Here is a 22,473-nt window from a genome sequence, read left to right on the forward strand (position 1 = left end):
GATCGAATGAAGGGTAAAGCCACGGGTCGTAACACATATGAAATGTAACGTCCACTGTTCAAGGTGCCGTCAGTGCGAACAAGAGGTGACCGATACGTGTAGCCAATGGCACCCCATACCGTCACGCCGGGTGATACGGCAGTATGGCGATGATGAATACGCGTTTCCCACGTGCGTTCACCATGATGTCGCCAAACACGGATGCGACCATCATTATGCTGTAAACAGAACCTGGATTCATCAGAAAAAAGGACGTTTTGCCATTCGTGCACCCAGGTTCGTCGTTGAGTACACCATCGCAGGCGCTCCTGTCTGTGATGCAGCGTCAAGGGTAGCGGCAGCCATGGTCTCCAAGCTGGTAGTCCATGCTGCTGCTAACGTCGTCGAACTGTTCGCGCAGATGGTTGTTGTCTTGCAAACGTCCCTGTCTGTCGACTCAGGGATCGAGACGTGGCTGCGCGATCCGTTACAGCCATGCGGATAAGATGTCTGTCATCTCGACTGCTAGTGATACGAGGCCGTTGGGATCCTGCGTGGCGTTCCGTATTACCCTCCTGAACCCACCGATTCCATATTCTGCTAACAGTCATTGGATCTCGACCAACGCGAGCAGCAATGTCGCGACACGATAAACCGCAATCGCGATAGGCTACAATCCGACCTTTATCAAAGTCGGAAACGTGATGGTACGCATTTCTCCTCCTTACACGAGGCATCACAACAACGTTTCACCAGGCAACGCCGGTCAACTGCTGTTTGTGTATGATAAATCTGTTGTAAGTTTTCCTCATGTCAGCACGTTGTAGGTGTAGCCACCGGCGCCAACCTTGTGTGAATGCTCTGAAAAGCTTATCTTTTGCATATCACAGCATCTTCTTCCTGTCGGTGAAATTTCGCGTGTGTGGCATGTCATCTTCGTGTTGTAGCAATTTCAATGGGCAGTAGTGTAGTTCGAAGACGTAAGGTTGAAACACAAGCGACAGTGTGCAGTGCAGCTGCTGGCTGGTAACATGAGTCTGGGCAAGATGAGGTGGGCTTTACTCGTAAAGCTATCTTTTTTAAACAACAGCAATAGTGCTGCTGCTCTTCGTGAGTGCCGACGCACTAAAGGAATACCGTTAAGTTCTCTTTCGGCACCGGAGTTGAAGAACACCTTCAAATTAATTGGCGATTTGGAAGTTGCTCGTGGGAGAGGTCGACGGCCAATTGCCCCACAAATTGTTGAGGAAGTTACTGTTGCCATGGCTGAGAATTCTGGACGCAGTGTGTGATCTTCAAGCAGTGCACGAACTGTGACACGACAGCTGGACAGTCCATGGTCCAGCGTTCGGAAAGTGCTGCGAACAACGGTGAAATGATAGCGGTTCCAGGCTGTCGCGGATTTCAATGCTCGTCTTATTGAGCAACGTCTGTAAACAGTAACGCAAATATGATACGCAATTATCGGAAGTTACCATCTCATGTGAAAATAAAATGTGTTTCTTTCAATGATTAACTCGTTATTTCTCTTCCGCATGTCCTTAAAAATGTTTCAACGAAGTTTAATTGTTTTACGATCACTCTCAATACTGAGAGCTTAATTATAACCAACCTGTGTACAAAGAAAGGCATAAAAATGGTTACGTTTATGTTTGACATATGAGAGCGCATCTACTAGATGCTGAAAAAGCCTAACTAGTGGACGCTTGAACATGGATTTAACCTGTTGTCTGAAGTCCACTCACAAGGTTACAAGAAGCAGCGAAGAACCTATCAATATAGTTTAGCTGCCTATGTATCTCTCCTGCTGTAGGCGCAACGACAGTGTTAGCAAACTGCAGCTCATACAGATGTGTTGAAGCAGTCCTTCTTCCCACACTGCATACGCAGGTGAAACGTGAAGAAACTCATTATGTCCTGCAATGAAGCATCCACTCCCACGAATATTACAGTGCTCTGCAGAACGCGGATTTTGATATTGATATAAATATCTTTCCCTCAAAGCATCGTGATAGCGTCTTATCAATGAAGAGTAGAACTTAGATAGCGGCCTGGTTAACATTACCAGTACTTCAGGCATGATCCAGGAGAGAGAGGTACTTCGGGTAAGCAGAAAAGGGCAACACAAGCGTCGGTTGACTATTTCCCCCCACCGAGCGAGGTGGCGCAGTGGTTAGCACACTGGACTCGCATTCGGGAGGACGACGGTTCAATCCCGTCTCCAGCCATCCTGATTTAGGTTTTCCGTGATTTCCCTAAATCGTTTCAGGCAAATGCCGGGATAGTTCCTTTGGAAGGGCACGGCCGATTTCCTTTCCAATCCTTCCCTAACCCGAGTTTGCTCTCCGTCTAATGACCCCGTTGTCGACAGGACGATAAACACTAACCACCACCACCACCACCACCACCACCACTATTTCCCCCGTCCGCAGAAATTACTCACCAGTAATTGAACACGGCGGTGTATTTGAAGTCTTTGGAGAAGCCGAAGGCAGCCAGGCCATCAAAGTAGGCACCAGGGATCTCCATGAGTCTGCAGGGCAGGCGGTCTGCGAGCGCACCCTGCACCTGCTTAGTGGCCAGCAAGGCAAAGCCGCGCTGCTGGCACGCCCTCCGAAAGCCTTTTATGTACTCCAGTGGGTGGTCGTTCACCATGCGGGTCCGATGCAGGGCGCGCAGCGTTGGATCGTGAGTTGTCTACAACATAAGTAATCAGCTACAATTACACTTCTCGCCATTGAAACAGTAACATCCTTGTAGTAACCACAACCAACAGCGGGAACGCCTTGGGCTGCGAATCGGAGCCGCCAGGCGGGGAAGCCGCCGGCGGTGGAGCACGCACCACCGGATAAACACAGGACGAGTCGGACGACAGACCAACGACAACTGACAACAACCGATCACGACCGACTATGAGCGACACAACAAGGAAGAGAAAAACAACGGAGGCTTGTGGAAACCGTAACAGCAAACACCAAACGTAAATCGACTCGGAACCAGAGCCAGGCAAATATCAACAACGAGCAACGACCAGAACGCAGAACCGCCGAGATATAAACGAAATCCAGAGCGAGTACCACACTGGCTGGATTAGGGCAGAGCGGGTCCCTATATAGTAAACCGGAGGGAGCGGCTATTGGCCGCTGTCTGCACGTGGCTTAGCGGTGGCGCCCTCGCTGCGCGAGAGCCGCTGCGCCGAATACCCGCCGCGGAGGTGGAGCCCTCTATGGGCTGACCACGTTCATTTGTTCTGCCGCGTGTTCGACTTCCGCGGCAGAAGGTACTAGATCCCTCCCCCCCCCCCCCCCCCGAAATTGGTGCACAGCGGCGGAAATGCCCCGGACGATGCCGAGGCGGGCGGAACGAGGGCACGGGTTGTGAGACGTCCGGAGGGACCACTGGGGGAGGGGAGGGCAGACTGTCTGCGGCATCGATCAAGGTGTCACCAGAGGTCAGGGGGTCAGTGGGCGTCTCTATACCCCGGCGAGGCGGAAGGGGTGTCTGCAGAACCGGCGAGGAGACGGAGGTTGAAGGGAAGGGCTCCACCTCGAGGGACGTGTCTGCACCAGGAAGCAGGGAAGGTGGTGGGGTTGGAATCAAGGCAGGGGCCCAAGGACAGAGTTGGTTATGGTGGCGAAGCTCGAGCCGTCTGTGTGTCTGTATGGTCGTCACTCGGCGCCAGTGAGCCGCTGTCACTGTAGCAAGCGTCCATGCAGGTGTGCTGCCATAGAAGCGGGCCCACACGGCCATGCCTGGGGCGTAGCGCCGGGAGGAGCGAGAGCGGGCCCCAGAAGGGAATGGTGTCAGCAGATGGAGGAGGGTCCGAGGTTGTCGCCCGTGAAGGAGTTCGGCAAGACTATGACTGGCCACCGGTGTAGTGCAGTAGGTGCTTAGAAGCAAGGTGAGGGCCGAGGTGGTGGCCGACGGCTCCACTGATTTCATCAGCTGCAGTTTGAAAGTGCGGACCAGGCGTTCCGCCGCGCCCTTGGATGAAGGATGGAAGGGGGGAGAGCGAATGTGTTTGATACTGTTAGCGGAGTAGAAGGTTTGGAACGAAGACGCCGTGAATTGGGGCACGTTATCTGTGACCAACGTCTGAGGAAGGCCTTCAATGGCCAACACCTGGGCCAAGGCGGTGAGGGTGCCGTTAGTGGTGGTGGACGCCATGCGAACCACATATGGGTATTTGGAATAGGCATCAATCATGAGGAGCCACATGGAGCCTAAGAAGGGGCCTGCAAAATCGAGATGGATCCTGTCCCATAGTGGGCTGGGTGTTGGCCATTGCGCTAAAGATTGTGGAGGACTAGCCTGATGACGCGCACACACTGTGCAACCACGGACCAGGTGCTCAATGTCTCCATCGACCCCTGGTCAATAGACATGTCATCGAGCCAATGCCCTCATGCGAGACATCCCCCAGTGTCCGCAGTGACATATGTGCAGGACGCGGTGGCGTAAGTCCGGAGGGATGATCACCCGATGGGCGTCCGAGTCCGTGGACAAAAGGAGGACGTCATCCATCACCGAAAATCTGTGTGAGACGTGACGCCACGAGCTGAAGTCAGTTTTCAAATGTCGGGCAAGGTAGGGAGGCCACATATAGCGGAGGACTTGCCGCAGAATGGGGTCCCTGCGCGCTGAAGCGGCGATTTGCGTGGCTGTCAGAGGAAATCCATCGAGAGTATCACGGCGGGCAGAGTCGATGTGGAAGCACAGGACTTCCTGCTGGTCTAACGCCGGATCGGGTCCTGCTGGGAGACGTGACAAGGCATCTGCATTAGTGTGTTGACTGGTGGGCTTATAGCGGATGGTGTAAGTGTAATTGCGTAAAAACAACGCCCAGCGCTGAAGACGCTGAGCCGTCCGTTCTGGGAGGTGCGAATGGGGCCTGAAAAGCGACACTTAGGGCGTGTGATCCGTAAGGAGGGTGAACTGCGCCCCAAACAGGTAAATGTGAAATTTCTAAACTGCAAAAATAATGGCAAGAGCCTCATTTTCGATCTGAGAGTAATTCCTTTGCGCAGGGGTTAACGTCTTGGAGGCATATGCCACAGGTTGTTCCGACCCATCCTCATTCCTGTGCGCCAGGACTGCCCCAATCCCGTACGCTGAGGCATCGGCCGCCACCACCAAGGGACGATCCGGAGAGAAAAGCGTCAGGCAAGGAGCAGATTTCAGCATCGTCTTCAGGCGGGTGAAAGCCTGATCGCAGGCAGAAGTCCACGTGTAAGGCACCCCTTTGCGACGCAAGCGATTCAGGGGATACGTTACGTGGGTGGCTTGGGATAAGAACTTTAAGTAATAATTGACTTCCCCCAAAAATACCTGGAGTTCGGATAAGTTTTGTGGACGGGAAAGGGCATCGACGGCTGCGACATTGCGGTCCGAAGGGCGGATGCCATCTTTACTGAGCCAATGTCCTATATACTCCACTTCCGGTTGAAAAACACTGCACTTCTCCAGTCGAGAACGTAAATCCGCAGCCTGCAGGGCGTGAAATAAGGTACTGAGGTTGCCCAGATGTTCCTGGCGCGTGCGCCCCGTGACTAAATTTTCATCGAGGTAATTGACACAAGTCGGTTGCGTAAGTTGCTCGAGGTACCGCTGGAAAATCGCAGGGGCAGAGGAAATGCCAAACGGAAGACGCTTGTATTTATAGAGACCTAAAGGCGTGTTCATAACGACGATGGCCTGCGATTCCTCATCCAACGGCAATTGGTAATAGGTTTCTGCCAGATCAATCTTAGAAAAGTACTCACCACCTGCCAGTTTAACGAGAAGGTCTTCCTGTCGAGGAATGGGATAAGTTTCGACCAAAGACTGAGCGTTGACCGTAGCCCCAAAATCCGCAAAGACGAAGCGATCCATTGGGTTTCTTGATGACCACTAAGGGCGTTGCCCAGGCACTCGATTGTACTGGCTCGATAACCCCCGCAGACTGGAGCAGATCGAGTTCCTGCTTGATGGCCGCACGCAAAGCTACCAGGACAGGCCGAGCCCGACAAAAGCGAGGCCGCGCGTTTGGCAGTAAAGTGATGTGTGCCTGGAAATCGGAAGCGCAGCCCAGGTCTGCCGAAAACAGGGAGGAAAAGGACGCGCACACATCGTCTAGGTGCCGGCCGGAGTGGCCGTGCGGTTCTGGGCACTGCAGCCTGGAGCCGAGCGACCGCTATGGTCGCAGGTTCGAATCCTGCCTCGGGCATGGATGTGTGTGATGTCCTTAGGTTAGTTAGGTTTAATTAGTTCTAGGCGACTGATGACCTCAGAAGTTAAGTCGCATAGTGCTCAGAACCATTTGAACCAATTTTTGAACATCGTCTAGGTCCTGAAATGGAACCGTAGTTGAAACGAACTGCACTTCGTCTTGAATGGAAAAGCCAAACCGTGTAAACGCATGTAGTCCAAAAATGTCGGAAGCCGACGGGTGGTCCACCACAAATAGGGTAAGGGGCCGGGGAACGTTTTTGTAGATGGCCATGACAGAAAACTGCCCACTGAGAGGGATGGAACCGTCTCCGTTGGCGACCAACCTCCGAGAGGATGGGGACAATTCTGGAGACCCGAGACGTGCATACGTCGTCAGATTGACCAAAGGAACTGTGGCCCCCGTATCGACCTGGAAACGGACGTCCTCGTTAAAGATGTGTAGGATGAGGAATAACTTTGGAGCCAGTGTGTCGGTCCGAGGGCGACTGTGTGTAAAGCATGGACGGCCTCCTGTTGGCCCGCAGGGGCGGGATGGGGGTGGGTCGAGCGGCTACGACAGACAGATCGAATGTGGCCCTCTTTTTCACAGAGCGAACAGGTCTTCCAGCGATGGGGACAGTCAGCTCGAGTGTGAGCCGAGAAGCACTGCGGCCACGACGGGAGCAATTACGATGGAATGGGCAATACGCAGAATGTCTTCCAACGAGGGGTTGTCCAAATTTAATGCCGCAGTGCGGACCTCTGGATCGGGCGCCAGTTGAACGACCACATCCCGAATTAACGAATCTGCATATGACGCCTTGAACTACTGATTGGTGCACGTCAAGTTGCATTTGCGGCCGAGGCCTTCCAGATCCGTCACCCAGGAACGGTAGGACTGGCCCGGCTTCTTGTGGTATTGATGGAATTCCAAGCGAGAGGCAACCATGTGGTATCGCTGGGAATAATAGTTAGTTAGCAACACATAGATCTCGTGAAAGGAGAGAGCCATGGGGTCGGCCAATGGTGCCAACTTGCGGAGCAAGAAAAACGTGTCCGGTGAGGCCCAAGACAAGAACAACGACCACTGCGGAGAGTCATCCGACACCTGAAAGGCCGTGAAATGTAGCTTCAGACGATGCAGGTACGTTACCCAATCTTCTTTTGCGTCGTTGAACGGTAGGAACGACGGCGGACGTGGGAACGTGTCTGAAAGCGGGGCACCTGGGGAAGGAGGTGGGAGGGAATCCCGCTTATTGACCTTGTCCGAGAGCAACTGCATTGAGGTCTGTAAGACCTCCAACTGCTGCTGCTGCGGTCGCATGAGCTGCTGCTGTTGCTCCACCAAACACCAAACGTAAATCCACTCGGAACCAGAGCCACGCAAATGTCAACAACGAGCAACGACCAGAACGCAGAACCGCCGAGATAGAAACCAAATCCAGAGCGAGTACCACACTGGCAGGACTAGGGCAGAGCGGGTCCCTATATACGAAACCGGAGGGAGCGGCTATTGGCCGCTGTCTGCACGTGGCTTAGCGGTGACGCCCTCGCTGCGCGAGAGCCGCTGCGCGGTATAGCCGCCGCGGAGGCGGAGCCGTCTATGGGCTGACCACGTCAATTTGTTCTGCCGCGTGTTCGACTTCCGCGGCGGAAGGTACTAGAATCATGAAGGCGGAGTACAGTATAAGCAGGAAGGGTACTACATACATGCATACAGGATGGGGCAAATAAAAAGGTGGCCCGGAAGAGAGCATACGATTGGACGTGAGTGCATGCATACACATGGCAGCATTAATGAAGGAGGGAAAGGCCTACAGTTACATACAACAGGTTGGTGCAACTGCATTTACAGCCAGCCAAACCTTGCAGCACTTTTACACAATCTTCACACTTAACAGGGTTGGTGGTAGAGCTCAGTTTGGTTGCGGCCCTAGCTGGCCACCTGATCTGTCTGGGTGTGATTACATTTGTGGGGAGCCCTCTAGACCATGGTGTATCGCAACAATTATCATAGTCTTCAAGACCTGCAACAGGACATTTCGGAAGAGATTTCTGCAATTCCAGCAGTCAACTTCTATCCGCCTTCAGCAACTTGGTGACCAGGGCCCAAAAATGCCAGTAGATGAGATGTGGTCACTTTCAACATCCTCTATAGTCAGGTTAATACTGTATTTCCTATTCTCCAGGCCACTTTTATTTGCCCCATCCCGTATACGAGGGGCGTTTGAAAAGTCCTTGTAACGTCTGAGAGATGGCACCACCGGCGCGTATCGAGGTCATGTTTAGTTAGTAGCATCTTTGGAAAGAACGCACACCAAGTTTCAGCAATATTGGTCTATTACTTCGTGTTTGGCATTCGTATGAATCAGGGAAGGCGAGTGATTGTCAAAAAAAATGGACGAAAAGGAATTTAGTGAGGTGATTAAACATTACTTTATGAAAGACAAAACGCCTCAGAAGACTTAAGACAATCTTGATAAATATTACGGTGACTCTGCATCTTCAATTATAACAGTTTCCAAGTGGTTTCAGAATCTTCGGAGAGGCAATAAGGGCACAAGTGATGCTGAAAAATTCTGGACGCCCTGTGGAGGTTACAACTCCAGAAATCATTGATAAACTCCATGATATGGTGATGGATGACAGAAGAGCTAAGGTGTGTGAGATTGTTAGTGCTGTGGGTATCTCGAATGAACGGGTACATAATATTTTGCATAAACATTTGGATATGAGAAAGCTATCCGCAAAATGGGTTCTGCGATTGCTCACGCTTGACCAAAAAGGGAACCATGTGAAGTGTTGCAAAGATGGTTTGCAGCTATTCAGGATGAATCCTCAGGACTTTAAGCGTCGTATCGTCACTTTCGATGAAACATGGATACATTACTTTACTCTTAAGTCCAAAGAACGATCTAAACAATGGGTTACCAAGGGAGAATCTGCTTTAAAAAAGGCGAAGACCATTCCTTCGGCCGGAAAAGTTATGGCGACTGTCTGTTGGGATTCGCAAGCGATAATCCTCATCGACTACCTGGAAAAGGGTAGAACTATTACAGGTGCATATTATTCATCGTTATTGGACTGTCTGAAAACAGAGATGCAAGAAAAACGCCGGCGATTGGACCGCAAAAAAGTCCTTTTCCATCATGACAATGCACTGGCACACACCTCAGCAGTTATGGTCGCAAAATTAATGGAAATAGGATTCCAACTCGTTTCATATCCCCCCTAAGCTCCAGACTTGGCTCCCTCGGACTACTATTTGTTCCCCAGTTTGAAGAAATGGCTGACGTGATAAACAAATTAGAACAGCGTTGGACGAAGGTTTACCCCTAACACGTAAGTAGTTTTTATTTGGCACTGTCTTTTCAAACGCATCTAGTACATATATATATATATATATATATATATATATATATATATATATATATATATATATATATATATACGGTGTCCCTAATTAAAGTTCAATTTCGGAACAGCATATTACTGACTCAGCGGGAAATGTCATAGAACAAAAAAAAATAAAAATACGAAAATTAAATTCGAACAATACATGGCGCTGTAATCCTCAGAATATGCACTCCACAAGACGCACGGCAGACGGCTGGTCCTCAGTTTGCGTTCGAGACGCCCAAAACAATTGCCCCCTGAAGAATCTCACGCTGCTGGTAAAGCTCTTTTACAAGAACGATGACTGTGCGCTAGTAGATGTTCCGAGCACCCAAGGGTATAAAAAAAGGCATTGGTCTGACGTCCACTAAAGATCTGGAGAAAATGATTAAAAAATTCGAAAAGACACGTTCTTTTCAATTGCAGTGTGACAGCGCCAGAGGACAGCGAACCGATGTCTGTCGAAGACGTGACCACAGCATTGCAGGAAAGGTCGAGTGACTGTGTGGAAACATTCATTGCACGAGGAATTGCCCAACCGCTGGACATGCCAGCGAGCACGGTGCATGAAACCCTATGAAACATGTCTGCATCGCTGTCCATACAAAATCACTCACGTCCGGGAATTGCTTCTGTGCACAGATGAAGCCCATTTCCATTTCCAATAACATGTTAATATGCAGAACTATGGAATATGGGCAACAGAAAATCTACAAGTATATCAACTGGTACTATTAAATTCTCGGCCGATGCATTAAGGAACGCCTACGCTACTAAGCTGAAGCCTCTTGTCCTGTACGACATACGTAGATGCAGTATCAGCTACGATTTTTGTATATGGAATTACGACGTATGATAGCTTCTTGCGCATGAGATGGGGCATACCAAAACTACTTCAAATGTGTCTACGTTTCCCAGGTTTTTGTGCAAACAACAACAGTTTCGTCAAGCAGTTCTCTATTATCATTTCTACAGCATTTGTTTGACAGTCGTTGTACGAAAGGAACATATTTAACTCATCCTCATTAGTGTAAATGTTTGCATGAAAGAAATATTAAATCAGAAATGACCTGCCGCTAGACAAAACATTTACTGCTAGTTCTGCAGTGCAGACAAGTAGCAGTCTAAGAGCTTCATACAACGACGTAGTCTGGCATGGGGGTGTTTCCAACGCCAAAACCGATTTCAGCAGACTTGCTTTTCAATATTAGAATCTTTTTCGGTTTCTTTTGCGTCGATTTTCACTCTCAAGATTGACAAGCGTTATATCACTGTACTCGTATTTTAAATCGCTATCGGATTCCGTAAATAAAAGCTGTCTTTCTAATTTTAAAAGTCATGCAAGGCTTCAGTATCTCAATCGATACACGAGTTAAGATTCTTTATTCCATCCTTAACTAGGTGCTATTAGCGTACTATCACTTGCCGAGAACCTCATTTCGATATCTAAAATAGTTCATGAAAGGAAAGGGGTAAATTCTTATCTTGGTGCCCGCTGATATTAATTTTAAACTCGCCGCCTCCCTGACAGCCTCTCTCACCTCAATTCTCCACAATCCTACCTACACGTGGTGCTCCCGTTAAGCTGAGCAAGCCAGTGGAAAGTTGGGTAACCAACCCCAGTGGGAAACTGGAAACTGGATCAGCGAGCCCACAGTATGCGGAGGACAGTGGAAGACAACGGGAAACCGCCACTGCAATTACTTCGCTAGACGTTCATGGGATGGACCTCTTTGTACAATATTCCGAAGGTAAAGCTTCCCCTCAACCGGATCTCCGGGAGGGGAATACAACGAGGACTCCAGAAATCAGGGCAATTAGAAAAGGAAGGATGGAGAAGAAGATGGAAGACTTGTTGAGCATTGGGACTTGGAATATTTTAACCGTTCTCCAGGATGGGAAATTAGAAAACGTCAAACATAAAGTGACAAGAAACAAATTGGATGTACTCGGAATGTGTGACGTGAGATGAGGTGGTTGTGGAGAACTAAAAAGTGACGGATTCCGGTTGCACTATTCAGGTGAAGATAAAAATGGAATGTATGGGGTTGGAATTTTGATAGGTAAAAGACTGAAGGACAAGGTTATCAAGATTGAATATGTTAGTGGAAGTATACTAATGATGAGACTGACAGAGAAAACGAAAGACTTAGTTATCATCCAGGTCTACATGCCAACAAGTAATAATTTAGATGAGGAGGTAGAAGAATGTTATGAGGCGACAGAAAACTTAGCAGAGAGAGAGAGAGAAAGAAACGCATGTATTATTGTAATGGGTGATTGTAATGTGGTAGTTGGCGAAGGACCGGAAGGATAAGCTCTGGGAACATTTGGACTGGGAGAAAGAAACGAGAGAGGGAAAAGATTGCTGGAATACTGCAATGAAAATTTCATTGGAGTTGGAAATACTCTATTTGATAACCACGAAAGACGATGGTATACTTGGATATCTCGATTTGACAACAAAAGATATCAAATTGATTAGATAATATACAACAAAGATACCGAAATTGTCTAAAGAGTGTCAAAAGCTATCCAGGGGCAGATATTTATTCAGATCATATATTAGTAATAGCTGAGGTTCTAGTTAAGTTGAAAAGAACCTGGAAAGGACAGAAGAGAGAGCACATTAACTTTGAGAAACTGAAAGACAAAGGCAACTGTGAAAAATTAGAGAATGCATATTGAGAAATCATGATGAAAGGACAGGAAACGAAATGCACAGAAGGAAGATGGGATCGTTTTAAATATGGGATCAAAAAAGCAGCTAAGGAAACGCTTCGAGTCAAGGAGAGGAAAAAAGTGAAGAACGAATGAGTTACGCAAGATACGATAACCAAGACTGATGATCGCAGGAAATGAAAAACTGTGAAGACAGAAGAAGAGAAGTACAACTACAGGATGTTAAATAATGAATTAAGAAGGGAGACAGAAAAAGCAAAGGAGAAATGGCTGACAGAAAAATGTGACAAGACAGAGACATTAGAGAAAGAAGGAAAATATGATTTGATGTACAAAGAAGCAATGGATTTGACATTCAGGGAAAAGAGAAACAACAATGGACTAAGGGAAGCAGAGGCAGCAGAGGGTAAAATCGTGAGTGAACCCCAAGAAATAACGAGAAGATGGGAAGAATATATTGAATGGCTATACGCTGCTAACAGCCGATCAAGTGAAGAAGACCTAGCGATAGAAGACGAAGAAGGTAAATTTGCAGATGATGACAAAGGAAATGCAATACTAACTAGTGAGATTGGAGAATCTATGAAGGAGATCAAATATGGAAAGGCAATGGGAATTGATGAGATTCCTGGGGAACTGTTAAACTCATTGGAGAAGGAAGGGAAAAGGGAGTTGATTGAATTGTGTAATCAAGTATACATGACAGGAAAATCGTCAAAGGACTGTACAGAAAGTATCTTAATACCTATAGAAAAGAAAAAGAACAGCAAAAAGTGCGAGGAACATAGAACAGTGGGCCTAATATCGCATGCAGACAAAGTCTTGCTGAGGATACTCAACAGAAGGCTATATGGAAAGCTGAATTGCGTAATAGGAGGTGAACAATTTGGTATCGGACGAGGAGTGGGAACTAGAGATGCCATTGGGCTACTGAGAGTTATAGGGGAGAGGTCTATGGAGAAGAAAACGAATGTGTATCTTGTGTTCATTGATCTTGAGAAGGCTTTTCAGTGTGTCAGATGGAACAAACTGATGGAAATCCTAAGGGAACATGGAGTTGACTGGAGGGATTGGCGGTTAATTAGAAATTTATATTTGAAGCAGAGAGCAAGAGTAAGAATAGGAGGTGTGATGAGTGAACGAATTTAACTGGGAAGAGGTGTAAGACAAGGTTGTTGTTTATCACCAGCACTGTTCAATATATATCTGGAGGAAATTATTAGTGAAACGTTTGATGGAAGGAGAGGAGTTAGTATAGGGGGTCGGAGTGTGTAAGATTTGCAGACGACATGGTTGTGATGACAGAGAGTGCAAAAGAAATGGAACAAATGTTATATGGTCTCAACACAGAATTAGAAGACTATTGTATGAAGATTAACAAGAAGAAAACGAATAGCATGGTAATTGGTGGAAAGGGGAGAAAATGCCGTATGAAAAACAGGGGGAGAGGAAATAGAGCAAGTGAGTAACTTCAATTAATTGGGAATTGTAATAATTACTTTACTTTTCCGTGTCCAGATCGAAGTTTATTTTTCCAATAGTTAGCCACAGCTATGGCTTTGTCGTTGGCTTGTAGCAGGTCACTAAAACTGCAGGGCTCCGGCAGTAGTCGGCACATGAGCAGATGTGCCTCGTTTTGTACCTCTCCGCACCCGCTAAGAACGTCGTCATTGTTAGTCAGCAGTCCCCACTTGCACAGATTAGTTTTGCATCTGGGTACACCAGTCCTCAGGCTGTTTAGTGTTCTCCACACTGTATAAGGAAGTTTGTTTCCAGGTGCCATTTGCTCTTTTGGTATTATCTGCAGTGTGGTTTGTTCATTCTCCCATTTACGGACTCTATTATCTTCATGTGAACCGTCAACGATCTTGGTTCTTGCAATAAAGCTATTTCTAGACTTAAGCCTCGGAGCCTGAGTGACGTACCCATTCAGTGGGTGTCGAGAATCTGTTTCTTTCTATGTTCTCTCAGCGTCTGCTGCCACCTGCCTTCTGATCTTGGATGGGGCAATGCCAGCACGTAGGTACAAATTACCCGTTGGTTTGAGTCTGAGACAGCCTGTAACAATTCGCATTGTCTCATTTACACTTACATCAACCTGTTTAGCATGTGCAGATGCTTCCCATACTGGCGCTGCATAGTCTGCTGCAGAAACACACAGAGCACGTGCTGATGTTCTCAGTACTGATGGTTGAGCTCCCCAATCATAGTTTGTCAGCCTGCGGATGATGCTATTCCTGGAGCAGACTTTACCCTTGGTGTTTTGGCAATGCTGCTTGAAGGAAAGCGTTCTGTCAAGTACAACACCAAGGTATTTAAGGGTTGGACAGTGCTTTAGCTTCTTACCTTGCCATGTAACGTCGAGCTCAACTCCAGCATCTCTATTGCGCAGATGGAAAGCATATATTTGGGTTTTCTCAGGGTTTGGCTTGAGGTGATTGGCGTCGTAGTATTGAGCCAGTTCTTCAAGCGCTCTAGAGAGATTTCCAGATGTTGCATCAAAATTGGACCCCTGGACCACCACAGCTGTGTCATCAGCATATACGAACAGTCTTGCACCTTGAGGTATAAGTTGGTCATTAGTGTACACATTATAAAGGATGGGAGAAAGTACACTTCCTTGTGGTAAGCCATTCTTCTGCAGTCGCCATCTACTGTTCTTACCATTTAGGGGGACATAAAATCTTCGATTCTGCAGAAGACAACCAATCACCATCGTCAACCCACAGTCCCCTGTGTGGTGATATAATTTGCGCAATAGCTTTCTGTGGTTTAGCGTATCGTATGCAGCAGTAAGATCTATGAAAGCTGCTCCACTTATTAATTTTTTTTTCAAACCCATCTTCTATATGTTGCGTCAGATTAATTATTTGCCCACAACAAGATCTTCCTGGTCTGAAACCGGCTTGATCCTTTATGAGCTTTCCATCTATAGTTTCTGCCACCCGGTTGAGAATCATCCGCCCCAGTATCTTATAGAGATGGCATAGAAGTGACACTGGTCTGTGACTTTTGGGGTCCTTTATCTCCTTTCCAGGTTTTAGTAAAGCCACCACTCTCGCCTGCCACCATAGTTTTGGAATATACATCTCTTTAATACAGGTGTTCATCATTTGTAGTAACCAGTTTCGAGCTTTGGGCCCAAACTGTTTTTTCTGCTCCGTTGTAAGGTCATCAGTTCCCGCGGCCTTATTCAGTTTCATACTCTGAATGGCGTCTTCCAGTTCGGTTGCTGTGAATGAAGCATTGAGGAGTCCGTAACCTTTTTGTTCTTGGGGTATAACTCTTTCCCTTTCTCTTTTCCCTTTGGTTTTCCCATTCTTCTGAAGTTGGCTAGCAATCTAATTTGCCGTTACCCCGTTGTTCTTCTGCTGGTGGTCAGATGGGTCCCCGCTTAAGTTTTTCAGTAATTTCCATGCACGTCTGCTGTTTTGTTTCGTGTCAAGATGCTCGACTAGTTTGCACCACCGTGATCTCTTATACTCAGCAATAGCCTGCAATAGTTCCTCCCCAGCCTCCATCGTATCTTCGCTGAAGGGGTCCTAAGTGAACGGCTTTCGGTACCTGTCAAGTAAGACCTTGCTGCTGCCGGTCAGACCCTGGATGTACTGGGTAGGGCAACTCCTTGGGATGTTTTTCCTTGAGATGCCTTTCACAAGATCGATAAATCTACCATACTCACCTGGTCGAGGAGGGATTTTCTCAATCTCTTCGTCCAATTGCTCTTTAAATTTCTGCCAGTCTGCCTTTTTGAAATTAAACCGTCTTCGGAAAGGCACCTCCTCTGGTTTAACCATGGTATTCACAACACAAATGACGGGTCTGTGTTGTGTACTTGGGATAGGTTCTTCAACAAGCTTCATGCACTATGCTGCCAACTTCCTACTCACAAAGATGTTGTCAGGATTATATCCCCTTCTAAATCTTTTGCTGTTGAACGACGCTGGCTGTTTTGGGTCATGAATGACCCAAAACACTCTTATGACTAGAGAACCTCTCAATATTTATCGAGATCGTCACGAGGGGTGGTCTTCATAAAGGCCGTTGCATCTTGATGTTAATTTGGTTTTGGACTTTATCTTGATCTGGTGTTAGAAGGATTAAACGGTGAAATCTTTCACCGTTTCCAGGATACGCCGGATTGTGTCTGTCTTCAGTCTTTAGGCTCACAATCTTCTAGGAGGATCCTTCTTTTACCCCAGTGTAATAATGAATGATACGTATTGTTCAACTGAAATTAGAAAAATAATTGCAATGAAAAAAGAAGGATTCAAGATGGAACAGAAATTACTTTGTGGACCACTGATCAAAGATCTGAGGAAAAGACTTGCCAAATGTTACGTCTGGGCGTTGCTCTATATAGTGCGGAGTCCTGGACATTGAGGAAGGAGGGTGAAAGAAGACTGGAGGCACTAGAGATGTGGATATGGAGAAGAATGGAAAAAGTGAAATGGGAAGACGGAGTAAGGAATGGAGAAGTATTAAGAAGAGTTGGAGAAGACAGAAGCATGCTGAAAGTCATCAGAAAGAGAAAACGGAAGTGGATTGGACATTGTTTGAGGAGCGACTGTTTATTGAAGGAAGGAATAGAAGGAATGGTGGAGGGAAAAAGGGGAAGAGGAGAAAGAAGATATCAAATGCTGGACAATATCAAAGGAGACAACTATTCAGAAATGAAAAGACTGGCTATGGACAGACAAAACTGGAAGAGGCTTAACCCATGACAAGACCTGCCGTAAGTCAGAATACCATACTACTTCTGTCTCCCTGAAGAAATAGACCCATTTCCGACCTATTGCTATACTTCTCCTGCCGTCCATTTCTATGGTGTCGTCACTGGTAAACCAAGATCCCAACTATTTGAAATGGTGAACTCTGTTGAACTTCATGCCGTATGGCTCAAGAAATTCTTCTGATCTTGTCTTTATCCTAATTGCATGAGCATAGTTTTGTCTTGGTTCACATTTAGCCCAGCATCCTGTGCGTTGTTTTCCTTTTTATAGTACATTTCTTTCGACTCTTGTTATGATTCAATTAGTAGTACTACATCATCTACATATTCGACACAAACGGAACTACAAACCATGAATTGAAAGAAATGTACCAGAAAGTGGACAACTACGCTCAGAATGTGTGGTGAATCAATACGAAATGGAGATCATGCAATTAGAAAGAAGACAAGAGCAAAATACTTTTTATTTATTTATTTACTACATTACATCCACTTACCTATAATTTATAAACAGACTGTATTCAGCCTTATCCAAATTATTTTATCATCAAGAACTTTTGCCATAAACGGCGGATACTAATGATACAATATGCATTATTATCTCCAACAAGATATTACGTCTCATCGCCATAATTATCTCTATTATTCATGAAGACTACAGCTTTTACCAGATCTGACTATGTCTACTACTGCTGTTAAGTAAGTGTTTAAGGCGACCAAACAGCTAAGGTCATCAGTTACCTAATCACGACGCTAAGACAGAAACAGTGTACCGAGACTGTTTGCGCATAGAGTAAATTCTGTGTGCGAGTGTGAGAAAATGTTCTACATCCTTGCGTACTGTGTACCAGAGGAGGAACCGGGTACTCTCCTACTGAGACATGGGAACCGCCTAAAAACCAAATGCATTAATACGCCGGGCAAACACAATTCGGCAGCGCGGGATTAGCCGAGCGGTCTGGGGCGCTGCAGTCATGGACTGTGCGGCTGGTCCTACGGAGGTTCGACTCCTCCCTCGGGCATGGGTGTATGTGTTTGCCCTTAGGATAATTTAGGTTAAGTAGTGTGTAAGCTTAGGGACTGATGACCTTAGCAGTTAAGTCCCATAAGATTTCACACACATTTTTGAAATATAATTGGGTGCCGGCACAGTTCTTCGTTATGGAAACGGCTGCGTTAATACGCGCGGCAATAGAGGTGAGTCGCTGGTGTTGCCCTGCTAATTGTTTCTCTCTTATCATTCACTCGTATAGACTATAGCGAATTGAAGCAGGTTGTAGAGAATAATGTCAATTTTTATGTGTCTGGTTACGCGAATGATTATCATTTCAGCGAAGCCACGCAAAGCTGGTAGGTGTAACGCCGTCTACATACTGTGTGTATGAGAAATACATTGAAGTTACAAAGAAACTGGTAGAGGCATGCATATTCAAATATAGAGATGTGCAAACAGGCAGAATACGGCGCTGCGGTCGACAATGCCTATATAAGACAACAAATCCCTGGCGCAGTTGTTAGATCGGTTTCTGCTGCTACAATGATTTAAGTGAGTTTGAACGTGGTGTTATAGTCGGTGGACGAGCCATGGGACACAACATCTCCGAGGTAGCGATGAAGTGGGGATTTTCCCGTACGACCATTCCCCAAGTGTACCATGAATGTCAGGAATTCGGAAAAACATCAAATCTCCGACATCACTGCGGCCGGTGAAAGATCCGACAAGGACGGGACAAATGACGTCTGAAGAAAATCGTTCAGCGTGACAGAAGTGCAACGGTTCCGCAAATTGGTGCAGATCTCAGTGCTGGGCCATTAACACGTGTTTTCGTGCGAGCCATTCAAGGAAACGTCATCTATATGGGCTTTCGAAGCCGAAGGCCCACTCGTGTACCCATGGTGACACAAAGCTTTACTCCTCGCCTGGGCCAGTCAACACCGGCATTGGACTGTTGATGATTGGAAACATGTTGCCTGGTCGGACGAGTCTCGTTTCAAATTGTATCGAGCGGATGGACGTGTACCGGTATGGAGACAACCTCATGAATCCGTGGACCCTGAATATCAGCAGAGGACTGTTGAAGCTGCTGGATGCTCTGTAATGGTGTGTGATGCGTACAGCAGGAGTGATATGGGGCCCCTGGTACGTCTAGATACGATACTGACAGGTTACACGTACGTAAGCATCCCGTCTGATCACATGCCTTCGTTCGTGTGCACTGTGCATTCCGACGGACTTGTGCAATTCCAGCAGGACAATGCGACACCTCATATACCCAGACTTGCTACAGAGTGGCTCCAGGGACACTCTTCTGAGTTTAAACACTTCCGCTGGCCACCACACTCCCGACACATGAACATTATTGAGCATATCTGGGATGCCCTGCAACATGCTGTTCCTCTTACTATCACGGATTTATGGACAGCGCTGAAGGATTCATGGCGTCACTTACCTCCAGCGCTACTTCAGACATTAGTCGAGATCATGCCACGTCGTGCTGCAGCGCTTCTGCGTGCTCGTGGGGGGCCCTACACGATATTAGGAAGGTGTACCTGCTCCTTTGGCTCTTCGGTGAAGCACTTGTATGTCCCTTGTTTCCTGGAAGGTCATTTTAGGCTTCGTGTAGAATGGTGAAATGTCTACCAGCTGACGTAGTCATTCAACAGCGGTAGGACCTTGATGTATTGAGGCTACGGCTTACCGTTGCGCGTTATTGCTCCTCGCTTTCGTCTGTATCCCAAGGCTGTCTTGCGAACATGGAATCAGTGTGTTCAGGAGGACGCTACTCAATCGGCCCCGCGACTGTATCTCTCTAAACACTAACTGTAATCTACTGATCTTTCACTTATTGGAAACATTTGGTTTTCTGTTTTCAAGAGAATGGCAAGACATTACACGAAACAGCCACAATGATTGATGAACCTGAAGCTGCGTTGAATGAAGAATTTGTATCCGTAATCCAAATCCACTTCGCCTCGATACCCAACCTGGCTATCGCCATTTATGCTGCCAAACGCGGCAACTCCGTGTTCTAACATCCGTACACTGTGCGCCCACAAATAACCTACATATATGATTGTTTTGAAAGCTTGCGACGGTAAAAACAATGGGTTTGTTTATAAAATAACTTTTTCCGCTACTAGTCACGATTTGTTTCTATTTACCTTTTGCACGACGTGTTTTGGAAAATATTTCCCATTTTCAAAGGCATTTCCCGCGTATTATGCCGCCATACATCAAACACAACAAATAAAAGGCACAATATGCAAACCTGAATATTGTGGGCTCATATAACCCTATCATCATTTACAGGTACACAGCAGCAGCGGTAGCAGCGCAGAGTGGAGAAACTTTGGGATTTTGGTGCTCAGCTTAGCAGTTAGCATAAGACATTAGGAAAAATTCGACAGGTATGGTGAACGTAAGTAGCTGGTAATTGATGCATTAAAACGGAGTGGGAGAATTCAGGTGGAAAGGGGTTTCGGCATGATTTCTAATGTTTCAGACGTCTCCAATGCTTAACTTGGCGTTTGGAACTAAACTTCGCATGAAGGTGTGTTTATTTCCCACAACAGCTGATCCTTCGACCATGACGGGAAAGAGTTCGTTCTTCTTCACAATCAGGCACAGCGGAGGCGGAAAAATAACATTCATTTGTTTCAATCAGTTAGTGGTCTAGACTGTAAGACGAATTGAAATAAACTGTTAGCGTAACATAAAACAAACCGCCTTCAGTTTCGAGTCGTGATTTTTATTTTAATGCACGATGAGTTTCGAGTCCCGGGAGTTTACCTGTTTACGAAAATAATGCAGTCATGGCAGCAACACTAACAGTAATAGAGAAAAGGTTCGTTTAAAGTTTTGAAAGCAGGCGTTGTGAGCCTGTAATCTTAGTTTCACGACAATATTTCTAGAGATTTCGCTATTAAGTACAATCGAATTGCGAAATGGTGTACGGTGGAAAATGTTCTCCCTGTTGAGAAAACTACAACCAGAGCTAAGCGCACACAGGAAGCTAATGCCATGCGGAGAATACCGTGTTTAAAATACCAAGTTTAAAGTAACCAATGTTTTCCCCGAGGAAGTAAAGTTTTTCCGCTTGAAAACCAGAGAAGGTGACTATCTGGATGGCTTTACTGGTCTAGTACTTCCCTCTGAGAGTGTCACAAAATGGCAGGAAATGCTCTCGGCAGCATTAATATTTGAGTCTACTGTCCCTGCAACACAATATTTGCGTACATCGCTTATTTTTCCTCTGGAGATAGTGTCGACCTCGTTACGTTTGTCAGACAGCATTACGCTTCAGTTTATTACATATAGAATGAATTATTCAAATAAAAGCGGACTCAAATTAGAATGATATGGAAACAAATTTAATCTTAGTTCCTGTTAAATTTCTGTTTTAGCATATTTAATTTCATATTCAGTGATTTAATTTCAGTTATATTACTGCAATTAGTACTCAAAGCAATGAATCCAAATGGAAATTGCTGTTTCAGATTTTCTATTTCAATTCGTGTTGTACCATTATACCTGTATTTACAGTTACTAACGAAAGTGAGGCTAATGAGTTTGAATCACGTTACATAAAACAAATAAAAAATTACTACTAATCTCTACATCTACTACATAATCCTCTATGCTTCAGAAGCCACCTTACGGCGTGTGGTGGAAGATACTTGGTGTTACCCCTGTCAGTTCACCCCCTTTCGTGATCCATTAGCGAGTAGTAAGCGGGAAAACAGTTGTTTGTGAGTATATGTGTGAGCCGGAATTTCTCTAATTTTAACTTCATGGTCTGTTTGTGACATTTATACAGCAGGCAACAATACGTGGTTTAACTGTCCTAGGAACGCTCTCGGAATTTTTCCCACATATCACACCGTGATGCACATGGCCTCTCCTGTAGTATCTGTCACTGGAGTTGGATGAGCATCTCCGTCACGCCTTCGTACTTACTAAACGAATCTGTGACGGAACACAGTGCTCTTTTTTGGATCTTCTCTGATTTCCATATGAGCACTACCTGGTACGCATATCGTTTGTAAAGTGCCTACTTCGGGGTGGACTACACCTCCTGAAGATTCTTCCAAAAGACCTCAGTTAGATGTTTGCCTTACCAACGATTAGTTTTATGTGATCGTTACGCATGTATGAGGGGCAGCCAAATCAAAACCGAACACCCGCCATAATGGGATCATGGAATGGTTCCGTTCAAAAGTAATGACCACACGTCGTCGGCAGCTAACGGACCCACAACCGCACTCCTTTCTTCACTTCTTCGTCCGACGTCCACGTCTTTCTTAAGTTCGCCAAAGATGTGGAAATCAGCGTAGCCTTCGTGCTATTGGCAGTGTGGGGATGGGCGATGGTGCAACAGGATGATTCAGTCAGACAGAAATCCCCCGACTTTTACCTTTATAGCACACCGCAGCTTCTGCAAAGTGTCCTCATAGCGCTGAGGATTGATTGAGGCTCTCTACGTTCGAGGAAATGG

The 22,473-nt window shown here is 46.4% G+C and overlaps 1 protein-coding gene across 1 annotated transcript in view; it reads right to left on the reverse strand.

The window, feature by feature from the left end:
- Positions 1–2,418: 2,418 nt before the first annotated feature.
- Positions 2,419–22,473, reverse strand: part of LOC124622841 (probable glutamate receptor) — a 164,220-nt gene continuing 144,165 nt past the window's right edge. The window contains exon 5 of the mRNA XM_047148633.1: positions 2,419–2,676. Within this exon, the coding sequence (XP_047004589.1) occupies positions 2,419–2,676 (258 nt within the window). The remainder of the gene's footprint in view (positions 2,677–22,473) is intronic.

This window comes from Schistocerca americana, chromosome 7, assembly GCF_021461395.2.
Source record: "Schistocerca americana isolate TAMUIC-IGC-003095 chromosome 7, iqSchAmer2.1, whole genome shotgun sequence".
Lineage (NCBI taxonomy): Eukaryota > Metazoa > Arthropoda > Insecta > Orthoptera > Acrididae > Schistocerca > Schistocerca americana.